A 12,593-nucleotide genomic window follows, 5' to 3' on the forward strand; every position below is an offset into this window, starting at 1 on the left:
TTCTAACCACATTGCTACACCTTGGGTTTGGAGAATATTGGAAGAACTGAAAGAGAAATCGTTGTGTGTGAACCAGTTCCACCAAATAGCGAAGTGTGATGATGGAGTTGAATGTGTAACACAACTCATTTTTCAGTTACTTTCAATTCAAAGCTTATGAGGGAAAGGTTGAGCATTTCTTATAATTAAAGAGGTTGCCTAATAATTGAAGACTTAAGAGAAGTTTGGATAAGTATATGGAGGGGTATAGTCCAAGTGTGAGTCAATGGGACTTGACAGAACAATGATTCCTTCTTGTACTGCTCAATGGCTCTATGGCTCCAGTGCTCTGGAGCAGCAGTTCCCAATTTTTTTTTAATGCCATGAGCTTACACCATTAAGCAGGAGGTCTATGGACCCCAGGTTGGAAATCCCTGCTCTAGATAGTGTTGTAGAACTGAGAAACCGAGGGGCACAGATGCACAGACAGTTGTGAAGGCCAAATCATTGGGTATATTTAAACTGGAGGTTGATAGGTTCTTGAATAGTCAGGGCATCAAAGGTTGTGGGAAGAAGGCAGGAGAATGGGTTAAGAGAGCTAGTAAAGCAGCCATGATGGAATGGTGGAGTAGACTTGATGAGCCAGGTGGCCTCATTCTGCTCCGATGTCTTAAAGTCTACATACTTCCCTGAAAATGGCATCTGGAATGCACCCTTCACCATGATGATGTGACCACATGTAGAGTACTGTGTGCATTTCTGGGCCCTTTATCTAACAAAGGACATGCTGGCACTGGACAGAGTCCAGAAGAGGTTCACAAGAATCAAAGGGTTAACGTAAGTACTGTAGTTCTGTCTCCCAGAATGTCCTGGTAATGAAAAGGTTAACACATACATGTCATATGCATGTCTTTCTACAAAGGCTAACAGAAATCAGGCCAAACAGCTTGTATGGCTGGTAGAGAACAGGCTATGTTAGATGGTCATACAGTGAGCTTAGAGTCATTAGGTCATACTGCACAGAGAAGATAGATAAAGATTAAAGATTAGCTTTGCTTGGCACACGCATATTGAAACATGCAGTGAAATGCGTCACTTGCATCAAATCAAATCAACGAGGATTCTGCTGGGCAAGTTTTGCCATGTTTCCGGCACCAACATAGCATGCCCACAACTCACTAACACATGGGTATGTGTTTTTGGAATGTGGGAGGAAACCGGAGCACCTGGAGGAAACCCACGTGGTCACAGGGAGAACATACAGACGGCAGTGGGAATCGAACCCTGGTCTTACAGCTGGTACGTTAAATCATTAATTGTTATGCTATCATGTCACCTTGGTTAGAAAGTAGTCACTTCAGCCCCACCAGACCATGCCGACCCAGATTCCCAGTTAAGCTAGTCCCATTTACCCATGTTTGGCCCATAAACATTTCCTACCCATGTATGCTTATAGAATAGTTGGTTAAAAATGTTTGGAGGAGAGTTACCATTTCCTGCTTGCATACAGGCCTCCATTTGACAGGCAGAGCAGATACTGAGTGTCCCCTGGTCTCGTCTCCGTCCACTTGTATCGACTGGAGTTCTCATCAGAGGAACAGTTCACTGGGGATAAAGAACACTTGAAACATGAGTGTCAGTTTTAAAATAAGAGAGTAATATACATATTAATGCAAGATAGCCGAGTCCATCGGTGGATACAGTTCAATCCATCACAGGCAAAACCCTCCCCATTTATATGAAGCACGTCTACATGAAGAGCTACTATGAAAATCAGCATCCATCACCAAGGACCACCGCCATGCTCTCAACTCGCTGCTGGCATCGGGAAGGAGGCTTAGGTCCCAGACTAACAGGCTCAAGAACAGCTATTACCCTTCAGCCATCCAGCTCCTGAACCAGCATGGATAATTTTACTCACAACTCTGAACTGATTCTACAAGCTACAGACTCACTTCAAAGATCTACATCTCATGTTCTCAGTATCTGTTCGTTCATTATTTGCCACATCGTATGACTTGGGCGATTATGGTCTTTCCCAGACCATGATTGTTCTTGGCAAATTTTTCTACCCAAGTGGTTTGCCATTGTTTTCTTCTGGGCAGTGACTTTACAAGACAGGTGACCCCGGCCACTATCAGTACTCTTCAGAGATTGACTGTCTGGCATTACTGTCACATAAGCAGGACTTGTGATGTGCACCAGCTGCTCAAACAACCATCCACCACTGCTCCCATGGCTTCACGTGACCCTGATGAGGGGCTAAGCAGGTGCTACACCTGACACAAGGGTGACCCACAGGCTAGCAGAGGGAAAGACCACCTCACACTTGCCTTGGTAGAGACGCATCTCCACATCATCACCCTATACACTCAGTGGCCACTTTATTAAGTACACCTGTACACCCACTCGTTAATGCAAATACCTAATCAGACAATCGAGTGTCAGCAACTCAATGCATAAAAGAATGCAGACATGGTTCAGTTGCTGTTCAGACTAAAAATCAGAATGGGGAAGAAATGCGATCAAAGTGACTTTGATCATGGTATAATTGTTGGTGCCAGGCGGGGCGGTTTGAGTATCTTAGAAACTGCTGATCTCCTGGAATTTTCATGCACCATAGTTTCTAGAGCTTACAGAAAATTATGAGAAAAGAAAATCCAGTGAGCAGCAGTTCTGTGGGCGAAAAGACACTTTTTATGAGAGAGATCAGAGGGGAATGACCAGACTAGTCCAAGCTGACAGGAAGGTGACAGTAATTCAACCAACCACATGTTACAACAGTGATGTGCAGAAAAGCATCCCTGAATGCACAGCTCATTGTACCTTGAAGCAGATGGGCTACGGCAGCAAAAGATGATGGACATACTCTCACTGGATACATTATTAGGTACAGGAAGTAGCTAACAAAGTGGCCACCAAATTTAACATCTCAACTCATGTACTCAATGTCCTAACAGATGAGCACCAATGTGTTAACTGCCTTTTTCAGCATAAACGTTGCACCATTTCCAACTTAAGTATTCAAACATCAGGTCTCCCACTACCATTCCTCCTACCTACCACAAATCTTCTCTCTGCTTAAGGAAGCAGCCCAAAATTGTTGTGGTTTTGAAAGAACTCAACTCAGTCTGTGTGTGCTGATAAACCATTGCAAAATACACAACTGTAATAATTCACTCACCAATGGGTTGAACTTTGATGTAATCAATGGACAGGTTGTTTCCAATGTCAGAAGAAGTGCTCCTCAGTCTCTCCTGGACCACAAGTTCCTCCAGGTAAATATTTTTGGTGATGTTATAATACAGAATGGCCTTGCAGTCATAACTAAGGACAGGAAATTATGTGAGAAATGATAATGTATTTCAGTTTGATTCAGTTCAGAATGGAAGTGTATGGAAGGAAAATCAGGAGTCTCAGCATGTCTCCTCCAGTAATTAGAAGAAAGAGAAGTCACAAAACTCATCCAAGAGGCTGGATGCAGGGAGGAGGTTTCCTTTGGCTGAGGACTCACTGTCTCAGAAAAGCGGCAAGGAATTGAACTGGAATTGATTTATTATTGTCAAAGAACACAGGACATAGAATAGTACAGCACAGTACAGGACCTTCAGCCCATGGTGTTGTAATGATCACTTAACCTACTCCAAGATCAAGCTAATTCTTCCATCCCACATAGATCTTTAGTTTTCTTTCACCCAAGTACCTATCAAAGTGTCCATGCCTGTCTCCTCAGCCTACACAGTCTCCAGAACCTTCATTCTCTGCACATTCACGTGTCTATCTATGTGACTGTGTTGAGTGTAGTATTGTTCCTGCTGCAAACAAGCTATTTTTCATACATTTGCCCATGGCAATAAATTTGAATTTTAACTCAAGCCAATCTATTGTGCAACCTTTATCAACATAGTGTCGTAGAAAGCTACAGCACAGTAACAGCCCTCTAGTTCATGCTAAGACATTTAAGCTGCCTACTGCCATTGACCTGCACGGGGTTCATAGCCCTCCATACCCCTCCCATCCATGTACCTATCCAAACTTCTCGTAAATGTTGAAATCAAGTCTGCAAGCTCCACTTGTGTTGGAAGCTCATTCCACACTCTCATGGCTTTCTGAGTGAAGAAGTTTCCCCTCATGTTCCCCTTTAACTTTTCACCTTTCACCCTTAAACCATGACCACTGGTTATAGTCCCATCCAACCAAAGAGGAAAAAGGCCTACTTGCAGTTATCCTATCTATACCCCTCATAATTTTGTATACCTCTATCAAATCTCCACTCAATCTTCTGCAATCTAGGGAATAAAGTTCTAACCTATTCAACTTTCCTTCTTACTCAGGTCCTCCAGACCTGACAATATCCTTGTAAATTTTCTTTGTACTCCTTCAACCTTACAACATTTACATCTTTCCTGTAGGTAAGTGACCAAAACAGCACACAATCTTCCATTTACCCAGAAAAGGAATGTGGAAAGTCTGGTCAAAAGTTTTCTTACCGCTTCTCTTCGATTGATCTTGCTACGATCCGGACTGGTGAGGTTGCGTTGCTCTCAAATATGCTGATCAATGACAGGAAAGAAATTTATTTTAGCATAAGAACACACAACAGCAGGAACACATGCACCAGACAAGAAGATTTTCTAAACACAACAGATTCTGCAGCTGTTGGAAATCCAGAGTAACACACACACAAAATGCTGAAGGAACTCAACAGATCAGGCAACATCAATGATGGAGGATTAAACAATTGGTGTTTCATGCCAATGCCCTTCATCAGGACACTAACACTGTTTATTCCTTTCCATAGAAGCTGTCTGACCTGTTTGAATGTGTACAGCATTTTGTGTATTACTCTAGATTTTCTAAATCAATTCAGAATCCTAGTGGAACACTTCTTAATGCTTACTGTCATTATTGGCCTAGAATGTGTGATGGGTGTATAAACAGGCACTGTTATAACAGAGTATCTGACAGCAGCTTTCAGAGTTGATAGTTAAACTTGAATCTGGTCCATCGTGGGTAAAGCCCTCCTAACCATTGAGCACATCTACATGAAACACTGTCGCAGGAAAGCAGCATCCATCATCAGGGACTCCCACCGCCAAGACATCTTCTTTTCTCATTACTGCTCTTAGCGAGAAGGTACAGGGGCCTCATGGCCCACAGCACTAGGTTCAGGAACAATTATTACCCCTTAATCATCATGCTCTTATACCAGAGGGGTAACTTATTCAATTTCACTTGCACCATCACTGAACTGCTCCCATACTAATGGATTCACTCTGAAGGACCCTTCATCTCAGGTTCTAGATATTTATTATTTACTTATTTTATTACTATTGTTGTTGTTGTTGTTGTTGTTGTTATTCATTTGTACTTGCACATTTTGTTATCTGCACTCAGGTTGAACATCCTAGTTGGGTAGTCTTTCACTGATTCTGTTATAGTTATTATTCTACAGATTTATTATGCTCAGGTAATGGGTAAGATTTCTATTGCTATGCTGTCAGGTATTTTTATTTTAGTATTTTTCCACAAAGCAGCATGTCCTAGGAATGTTTGACAGGTTTGGCCCATACTCACTGGAATTTAGAAAAATGCCAGGAGTTGGGGGTGGGGGTGGGGGTGGAATCTCATTGAAACATACCGAATATTGAAAGGACCAGATAAGGTGGATGTAGAGAGGATATTTTCTAGGATGGGGGTAACCAGAACTGCAGGGCACAGCCTCTGAATTGAGGGGTGACCCTTTAGAACAGAGGTAAGGAGGATTTTTTTTTGCCAGAGAGTAGTAAACCTGTGGAATGTTCTGCCACAGACAGCGGTGGAAGCTAAGTCCATGGGTGTATGTAAAACGGAAGTTGAGTTTCCTGATAGGTCAGGGCATTACAGAAGGATATGGTGAGAAAGCAAATGTATGGGGTTGAGTAGGATCTGGGATCAGCCATGATGGAATGGCAGAGCAGATTTGATGGGCTGAATGGACTAATTCTGCTCCTTTGTCTTATGGTCTTATGTAGCCCAATTAGGAATACTGTGTCAGCTAATCAGGACCGTCTGGATACATGTTGTAACTTTCTGCCCAGTGGGATGTGAGCGAGTGTTCTAGACAGCTGGATGGGAAGAGATTTCTAAAGGTCACTGGTCTGGTTTGGGGTTTATTTGGTGGGAGGTGCAGAAGGAAGAGCATCAGAGAAAGTGCCTGCAGGATCCCATCCGAAGGGGAGATCCTATTGCAAGGAGTGCTTTACAAGACAAAGGATTCTCAGAAGGGAAGATCTGCCTGCGGTTGACAATGTGGATTTAGCACTGTGAGTAAAATGAAACACTCAGCTACTACAGATGTGAGCCTCGGTGAAAGGGTTACACCCGTCAGAAAATGAACCTCAGGGTTGTACATAGTGACATAGATGTACTTTGGTAATAAATTTACTTTGAACAGCAGAAATTCCTACTAATAATTCACTATTCCCTACTCCAGCTCTGGACATTTGGTGTATCAAATCGGCTCTCTGCCTTTGCATCTCCAGCGAAACAAAGCAAGTCTGTCCAGCTCAAACCCTCTAATCCAGAAAGCATTCTAGTAAACCTGTACACCAATCCCCAAAGAACAGTTCAGGATCAAGCCTTGGCAAAACCCTTAGAACAGCAACACCTCATATTCAGTCAGGTTAGTCTCCGACCTGAGGCACGAACGTTGATTTCTCTAACTTCTGTTAACATCTCCCTCCTCCCATTCTGCTCTTTTACCATTCCCTGTTCTGACTTCCCTCTTACCACTTCTTTTCTCCTCACCTGCTTATCTTCTCCTTCTAGTGCCTCTCCTCCTTTACTTTCTCCCATTGTCCACTGTCCTGTCCCATCAGACCCCTTCTTCTTCTTCAGTCCTTTACCTCTTTGACCTATCAACTTCCAGCTTCTTACTTCATAAACCCCCCCCACCCCACCCAACTACCATCCCATTCACCTGGTCTCACCTATCACCTGCCAGCTTGTATTAATTCCCCACCCCTCCACCTTCTTATTTGGGATTCTTCTCCCTTCCTTTCCAGTCCTGATGAAGGCTCTCAGTCCAAAGCATCAACAGCTTATTCCTCTCTATGAATTCTGCTGGGCCTGCAAGCTACTCTGGCACGTCGTGCATGTTAAATTTCCAAAGCCCCAATACCATCCCATAATTGGGCAAACAGAATTGCACACAATACCCCAACTGCAGAACAATCAGTGTTTGATATTGTTGGAGCAACTCCTGAACATGCAAAACACACGAAAGCTCCTTCCCCCGCCCCCCAGGATCGAGGACTTCAAACAGCAGCATGACAAAATTGTAGGAGGAGCAGCACCTCCTATTCTGTTTAGGTAGCCTCCAAACTCATGACATGAACAGGGATTTCTCTAACTTCTGGTAATTCTGCCCCCTCTACCTTCTCTCTTTTTCCTTCAATATTCTGGCTTCCCTCTTACCCCTTCTCTTCTCCTCACCTGCCCACCACCTCCCTCTAGTGCCCCTCCTCCTTCCCTTTCTTCCATGGTCTAATATTTGACATTTCCACCCTAGGAAACTTGTGATACACCTCTACCAAAGGAGGTGTGAGGTACTTCTTCCCTGTGCTAGACAGCAGGTCACCCTTGGGCAAGGTACTCAGCCCCCTGCCCCGATCAGGGTCACGTGAAGCCATGGGAGCAGGTGGTGGATGGTCGTATGAGCAGCTGGTGCACATCACAAGCCCTGGTTATGCGACCACTGACACCAGGCAGACGATCTCTGAAGAGTATTGATAATGGCTGGGGTCACCTGTTTTGTCAAGACATTGCCCAGAAGGTAATGGCAAACTACTTAGATAGAAAAATTTGCCAAGAACAGTCATGGCCATGGAGACTGTGATCAGCCACATCATACGACACGGCACATAACGATGACCACGATGACCCTGGGGAAGAAAAGTCTGACTGCCTACTCTGTCCGCAACTCTCATCCTTTAGCAAACTTCCATCATCAGGTCTCTCGTCAGCTTTTGCTGATCTAGAGTAAACCATCCATGTCAGCCTATCCTCTCGCGAAAGCTAGCACTCTCCAATCCAGGCCACATCCTGGTTGAGCGTCTGCACCCTGTTAAGCCTCCGCATCCTTCCTGTAATGTGGCAAGCAGAACTGCACACAATAAACAACAGATGCAGGACGAACATCTATGAAAAGAGGACAAAGTATGGAAATGTTTGTATCCATAAGACCCACTGTACTGTGGAACACACTGCCATGCCTGTGAGGCAGGGAGTGTAGATTTGGTGAGAAACAACTAGAAGATCTCTTTGGAAAATCAGTTGCCAATCCCTTAGCCTTATCCATAATGAAAGGTTAATCTCTTGGATTCAGTTTATTGGAAATTCCCATGAGAAGTTACATTTATCTACCAGTCTATCAAAGTCATGCCTGTTCTACTCAATCCCTTAACTTTTCTTTATGTCAGTTCCCCAAAGCCATGATTCCATGAATTTTTGAGTCACAGAGTCATACAGCACCGCAGCATAGAAACAGGCGACTTGGCCCACGTGCTGAAATCATATTCTGTGTGGGTGGAGGGATGAACAGGCCTTGTTTTCCTTTGCTTGTGTTCTGTGTTTTCCTGCCGAGCGTTGTGGGCATGCTGTGTTGGTGCCAGATGGGCGGTCACACTTGCACATCCCTTGGATGTGTTAGTTGTTAACGCAAAAGATGCATTTCACTGTATATGCCCAAGCTGGTGCGGACTTCCATTGATTCTGTTGTGGCTATTATTCTGTATGCCCATGAGAAGAGAAATCTTTGATAATAAGTTTATTTTGAACTTTGAATCTGAATAAATGAATTAATCTAAATTCTAAGAATCCTGTTTACTGAATCAGAATCAGTTTTACTATCACTGACATATATCGAAAAATTTGTTGTTCTGTGGCAGTACATAAAATATACTATAAATTACTATTTACTGTGTATATACTGTATATTATATATCGCAGTGCATAAAACATACTCTATACATATAATCCTCAATGAAATATCCCTCCTCACCTGACAGATATGACGTGCACAGTGTAATTCCAATTCTGAAATGACCTGGTGAGCTGAAACGCAATTGAAGACTGGATGAATGGGCGAACCATTAACAGTGCGCAATAGAAGCGAGAGTCACTCGAAGGTAAATTTAATTAAATTACAACTTCTCTTCAGATTCCTTACACAGAGCATTCCTCCTCTCTTCTTCCATTGCCCGCTCTGGTTCCCCTCTTACCTCTTCTTTTCTCCTCACCTGTTTATCACTTCCCCCAGTATCCTTCCTCCTTCCCTTTGTCCCATGGTCCACACTCCTCTTCTATCAGATTCCTACTTGTTCAGCTCTCCTAACTCTTCACTTCATCCTTCCTCCCACACTCATCCACCTTCCTCCTCACCTGGCTTCACCTATCACTTGCCAGCTTGTACCCCTTCCTCTTCATCACAGTATTATTCTGGCTTGTTAGCCCCTTCCTTTCCCATCCTGATGACAGGACTCGGCCCCAAAAGCTGACTCTATTTCTTTACATAGATACTGCCTGACCTGCTGAGTTCCTCCAGCATTTTGTGTGTGTCACTCCAGGATATCTGCTTTTCAGGGAAGCTGAATGACAGGGAGGTTGTGAGGGTGGAAGTTCACAAGAGAAGACAGAAGTTATGCAACATTTTCAACAATAGGCTTTGTGACTTTTCTGAGGATGTAGACAAGTGGGTTACTATGTTGATGATGGTACAAAGGCTGGAGGTTTATGCACAGTGTAGAACTTGTTGCAGGTTTCAACAGGACATGGATAGAATTCAGAGCTGGGCTGAGAAGTGGCAGATGGAGTTCCATCCTCGATAGGGTTGAAAGGCCTCCAAGGAGTGGATGTGGAGGGGATGTTTCCTATGGTGGGGAGTCTAAAACTAAAGAACACGTTCTCAGAATAGAAGGATGTCCATTTAGAACAAAGATGAGGAAGAATTTCTTTAGCTGGCTTTGGAGGCAAAGCCATTGAGTATATTTAAGGCACAGATTGATAGTTGATTAGTCAGGGCATGAAGGGATACAGGCAGAAGGCAGGATATTGGGGCTGAGGGGGGAAAATGGAACAGCCATGGTGAAGTAGTGGAGCAGACTTGATGGGCCAAATGGCCTAATTTTGTTCCTATATCTTATGGTCTTATGGTTTCAATCTGGAAAAGTATGAAGTGATGAAAAGATGGAAAGACCTACAGGAAAGATAAAAGTAAGAATGAAAGAGTAATGAGAATGTTTAGAAGGATTTTGCCAGGACTGGAGGACCTGAATTATAAGGAAAGGTTGAATGGTTTAGGGTTTTATTCTCTGGAGTGTAGAGTGAAGATTGAAGGGAGGTTTGGTAGAGATATTCAAATTTATGAGGGGTACAGATAGGGTAAATACAAGCAGGCTTTTCAACTGAGATTGGGTATGACTACATTTAGAGATAATGGGTTAGGGTGAAATGTGAAATGTTTAAATGAGGGAAAACTCTTTCACTCAGAGAGTGTGGAATGAGCTCCCAGCACAAGTGTTAGGTATGATTTCAATTTTAACTTTCAAGGGAAGTTTGGATGTGAGGGGTATGGAGGGCTGTGGTCCCGGTGCCGGTTGATGGGACCAGTCAGTTTAAATTCTACAGCATGGATTGGCAGGGCTGTAGGGCCTGTTTCTGTGCCTTGTCACTCAATGAAATAAAAACAAATCGTCTTCAATGTTCTATGAGAGCCATTTTCCTTGGCTCACTTGCCATCCCCACACACCCCCCACCCCCGTAACTGTCGATCACGTTCTTTCTTCACTGTCTATTTTTTCCCAGCAGACTGCGGGAGACTCAGGCTCTATTGACAAGCAGGCATTGCGAATGCAGGCCAACAATGGACGGGAATGTCTTACCCACGTTAATACACGCTGCTTAAGGCCGTCAATGTCTGGATTTCCCCCGGACTGATAGTACAGCATAAAATGCGTCTTGTAGTAAACTCCACCTGTGAGGAGAGAGCAGTGCAGAGTTACCCTGTGGATTATCTACTCAGCCCACAAGAGGCCCTCCCGTCACACTCACACCACAGTGATGAACGTGGGATTTCTTCAGAGACAAATCAGTGCAATCAGAAAGAAGGTATGGCAGCGGCTATATTTTATTTGGAGTTTGAGGAGATTTGGTGTGTCACCAGAGACTCCAGCAAACTTCTACCTATGTACCGTGGAGAGTTTTCTGACTGGTTGCATCACAGTCTGGTGTGGAGAGACCACCATACAAGATCAGAAAAAGCAGCAGAGAGTTTTAAGCTCAGCCAACTCCATCTTGGCATCTAGCCTCCCCAGCACTGAGAACATCTTCAAAATACTAAGACCAGCCTTTCCCACCTATCCCTTAACCCCCTCTGAACTGTGTCTCCTCATGCTTTGTGGAATGTCTGGAAGCGACCGTCCCCAAACCAGTTAAGGATGCAGATTTCCGTTCCTGTGTAGGATGCTCGAGAGCCAAGAAGCTAGGAGTGATTACGGTTGCGTAACAGTTAGCACAACCGATGACAGCTCAGGGCATCGGAGTTCCGACTTCAATCTCCCTGCAGCCTTCTGCATCCTCCCATGAGCGCGTGAGCTTCCTCCGGGTGCTGCAGTTTCTGCCCACATTCCAAAGATGTATGGGTTAGTAGGTTGTTTGGTAATTGTAAACTGTCCCACGATTAGTCTAGGGTTAAATCGGTGGGCTGTTGGATGGGAAAGGCTTGTTCCACGCCATATCTCTAAATAAATAAAAGATAGCAAAAGACAAATGCTCGGCAGGCAAGTTAAAAAAGTTTCCTTTTTTAAATCAAAGGATATTAAAAGAATTCCAAGTCCAAGTCTATACCAGTGAACAGTCCATGTTCCAAGTCTACACTGGTATCTATCCCCTCTTTTCCTTCACTACATCAACGACTGCATTGGCACCGCCTCTTGCATACATGCTGAGATCGTCGACTTCATTAACTTTGCCTCCAACTTTCACCCTGCCCTCAAATTTACCTGGTCCATTTCCGACACCTCCCTCCCCTTTCTTGATCTTTCTGTCTCCATCTCTGGAGATGGCCTAACTACTGATATCTACTATAAGCCTACAGACTCTCACAGCTACCTGGACTATTCCTCTTCCCACCCTGTATCTTGCAAAAATGCTATCCCCTTCTCACAATTCCTCCGTCTCTGCCGCATCTGCTCTCAGGATGAGGCTTTTCTTTCCAGGACGAAGGAGATGTCTTCCTTTTTTAAACAAAGGGGCTTCCCTTCGTCCACCATCAACTCTGCTCTCAAACGCATCTCTCCCATTTCCCGCACATCTGCCCTCACCCCATCCACCCGCCACCCCACACGGGATAGGGTTCCCCTTGTCCTTACCTACCACCCCACCAGCCTCCAGGTCCAATGTATAATTCTCAGTAACTTCCACCACCTCCAACTGGATCCCACTACCAAACACAATTTTCCCTCCCCCTCTTCTGCTTTTCGCAGGGTCGCTCCCTACACAACTCCCTTGTCCACTCGTCCCACCCCCCATCCCTTCCCACCGATCTCCCTCCTGGCACTTATCCTTGTAAACGA

At 44.3% G+C, this 12,593-nt stretch overlaps 1 protein-coding gene across 6 annotated transcripts in view; it reads right to left on the reverse strand.

Moving 5' to 3' along the window:
- The window catches only part of adgrg6 (adhesion G protein-coupled receptor G6), a 169,927-nt gene that overhangs the window by 55,327 nt on the left and 102,007 nt on the right, over positions 1 to 12,593 (reverse strand). For all 6 annotated transcript variants that reach the window (XM_059985536.1, XM_059985539.1, XM_059985537.1 and 3 more), the window contains 5 exons: positions 10,902 to 10,993; positions 9,023 to 9,075; positions 4,470 to 4,532; positions 3,164 to 3,306; positions 1,470 to 1,584 (listed from right to left, as the gene is read on the reverse strand). In XM_059985536.1, the coding sequence (XP_059841519.1) occupies positions 1,470 to 1,584; positions 3,164 to 3,306; positions 4,470 to 4,532; positions 9,023 to 9,075; positions 10,902 to 10,993 (466 nt within the window). The remainder of the gene's footprint in view (positions 1 to 1,469; positions 1,585 to 3,163; positions 3,307 to 4,469; positions 4,533 to 9,022; positions 9,076 to 10,901; positions 10,994 to 12,593) is intronic.

Source organism: Hypanus sabinus, chromosome 12 (assembly GCF_030144855.1).
Source record: "Hypanus sabinus isolate sHypSab1 chromosome 12, sHypSab1.hap1, whole genome shotgun sequence".
In the NCBI taxonomy this organism is placed as follows: Eukaryota; Metazoa; Chordata; class Chondrichthyes; order Myliobatiformes; family Dasyatidae; genus Hypanus; species Hypanus sabinus.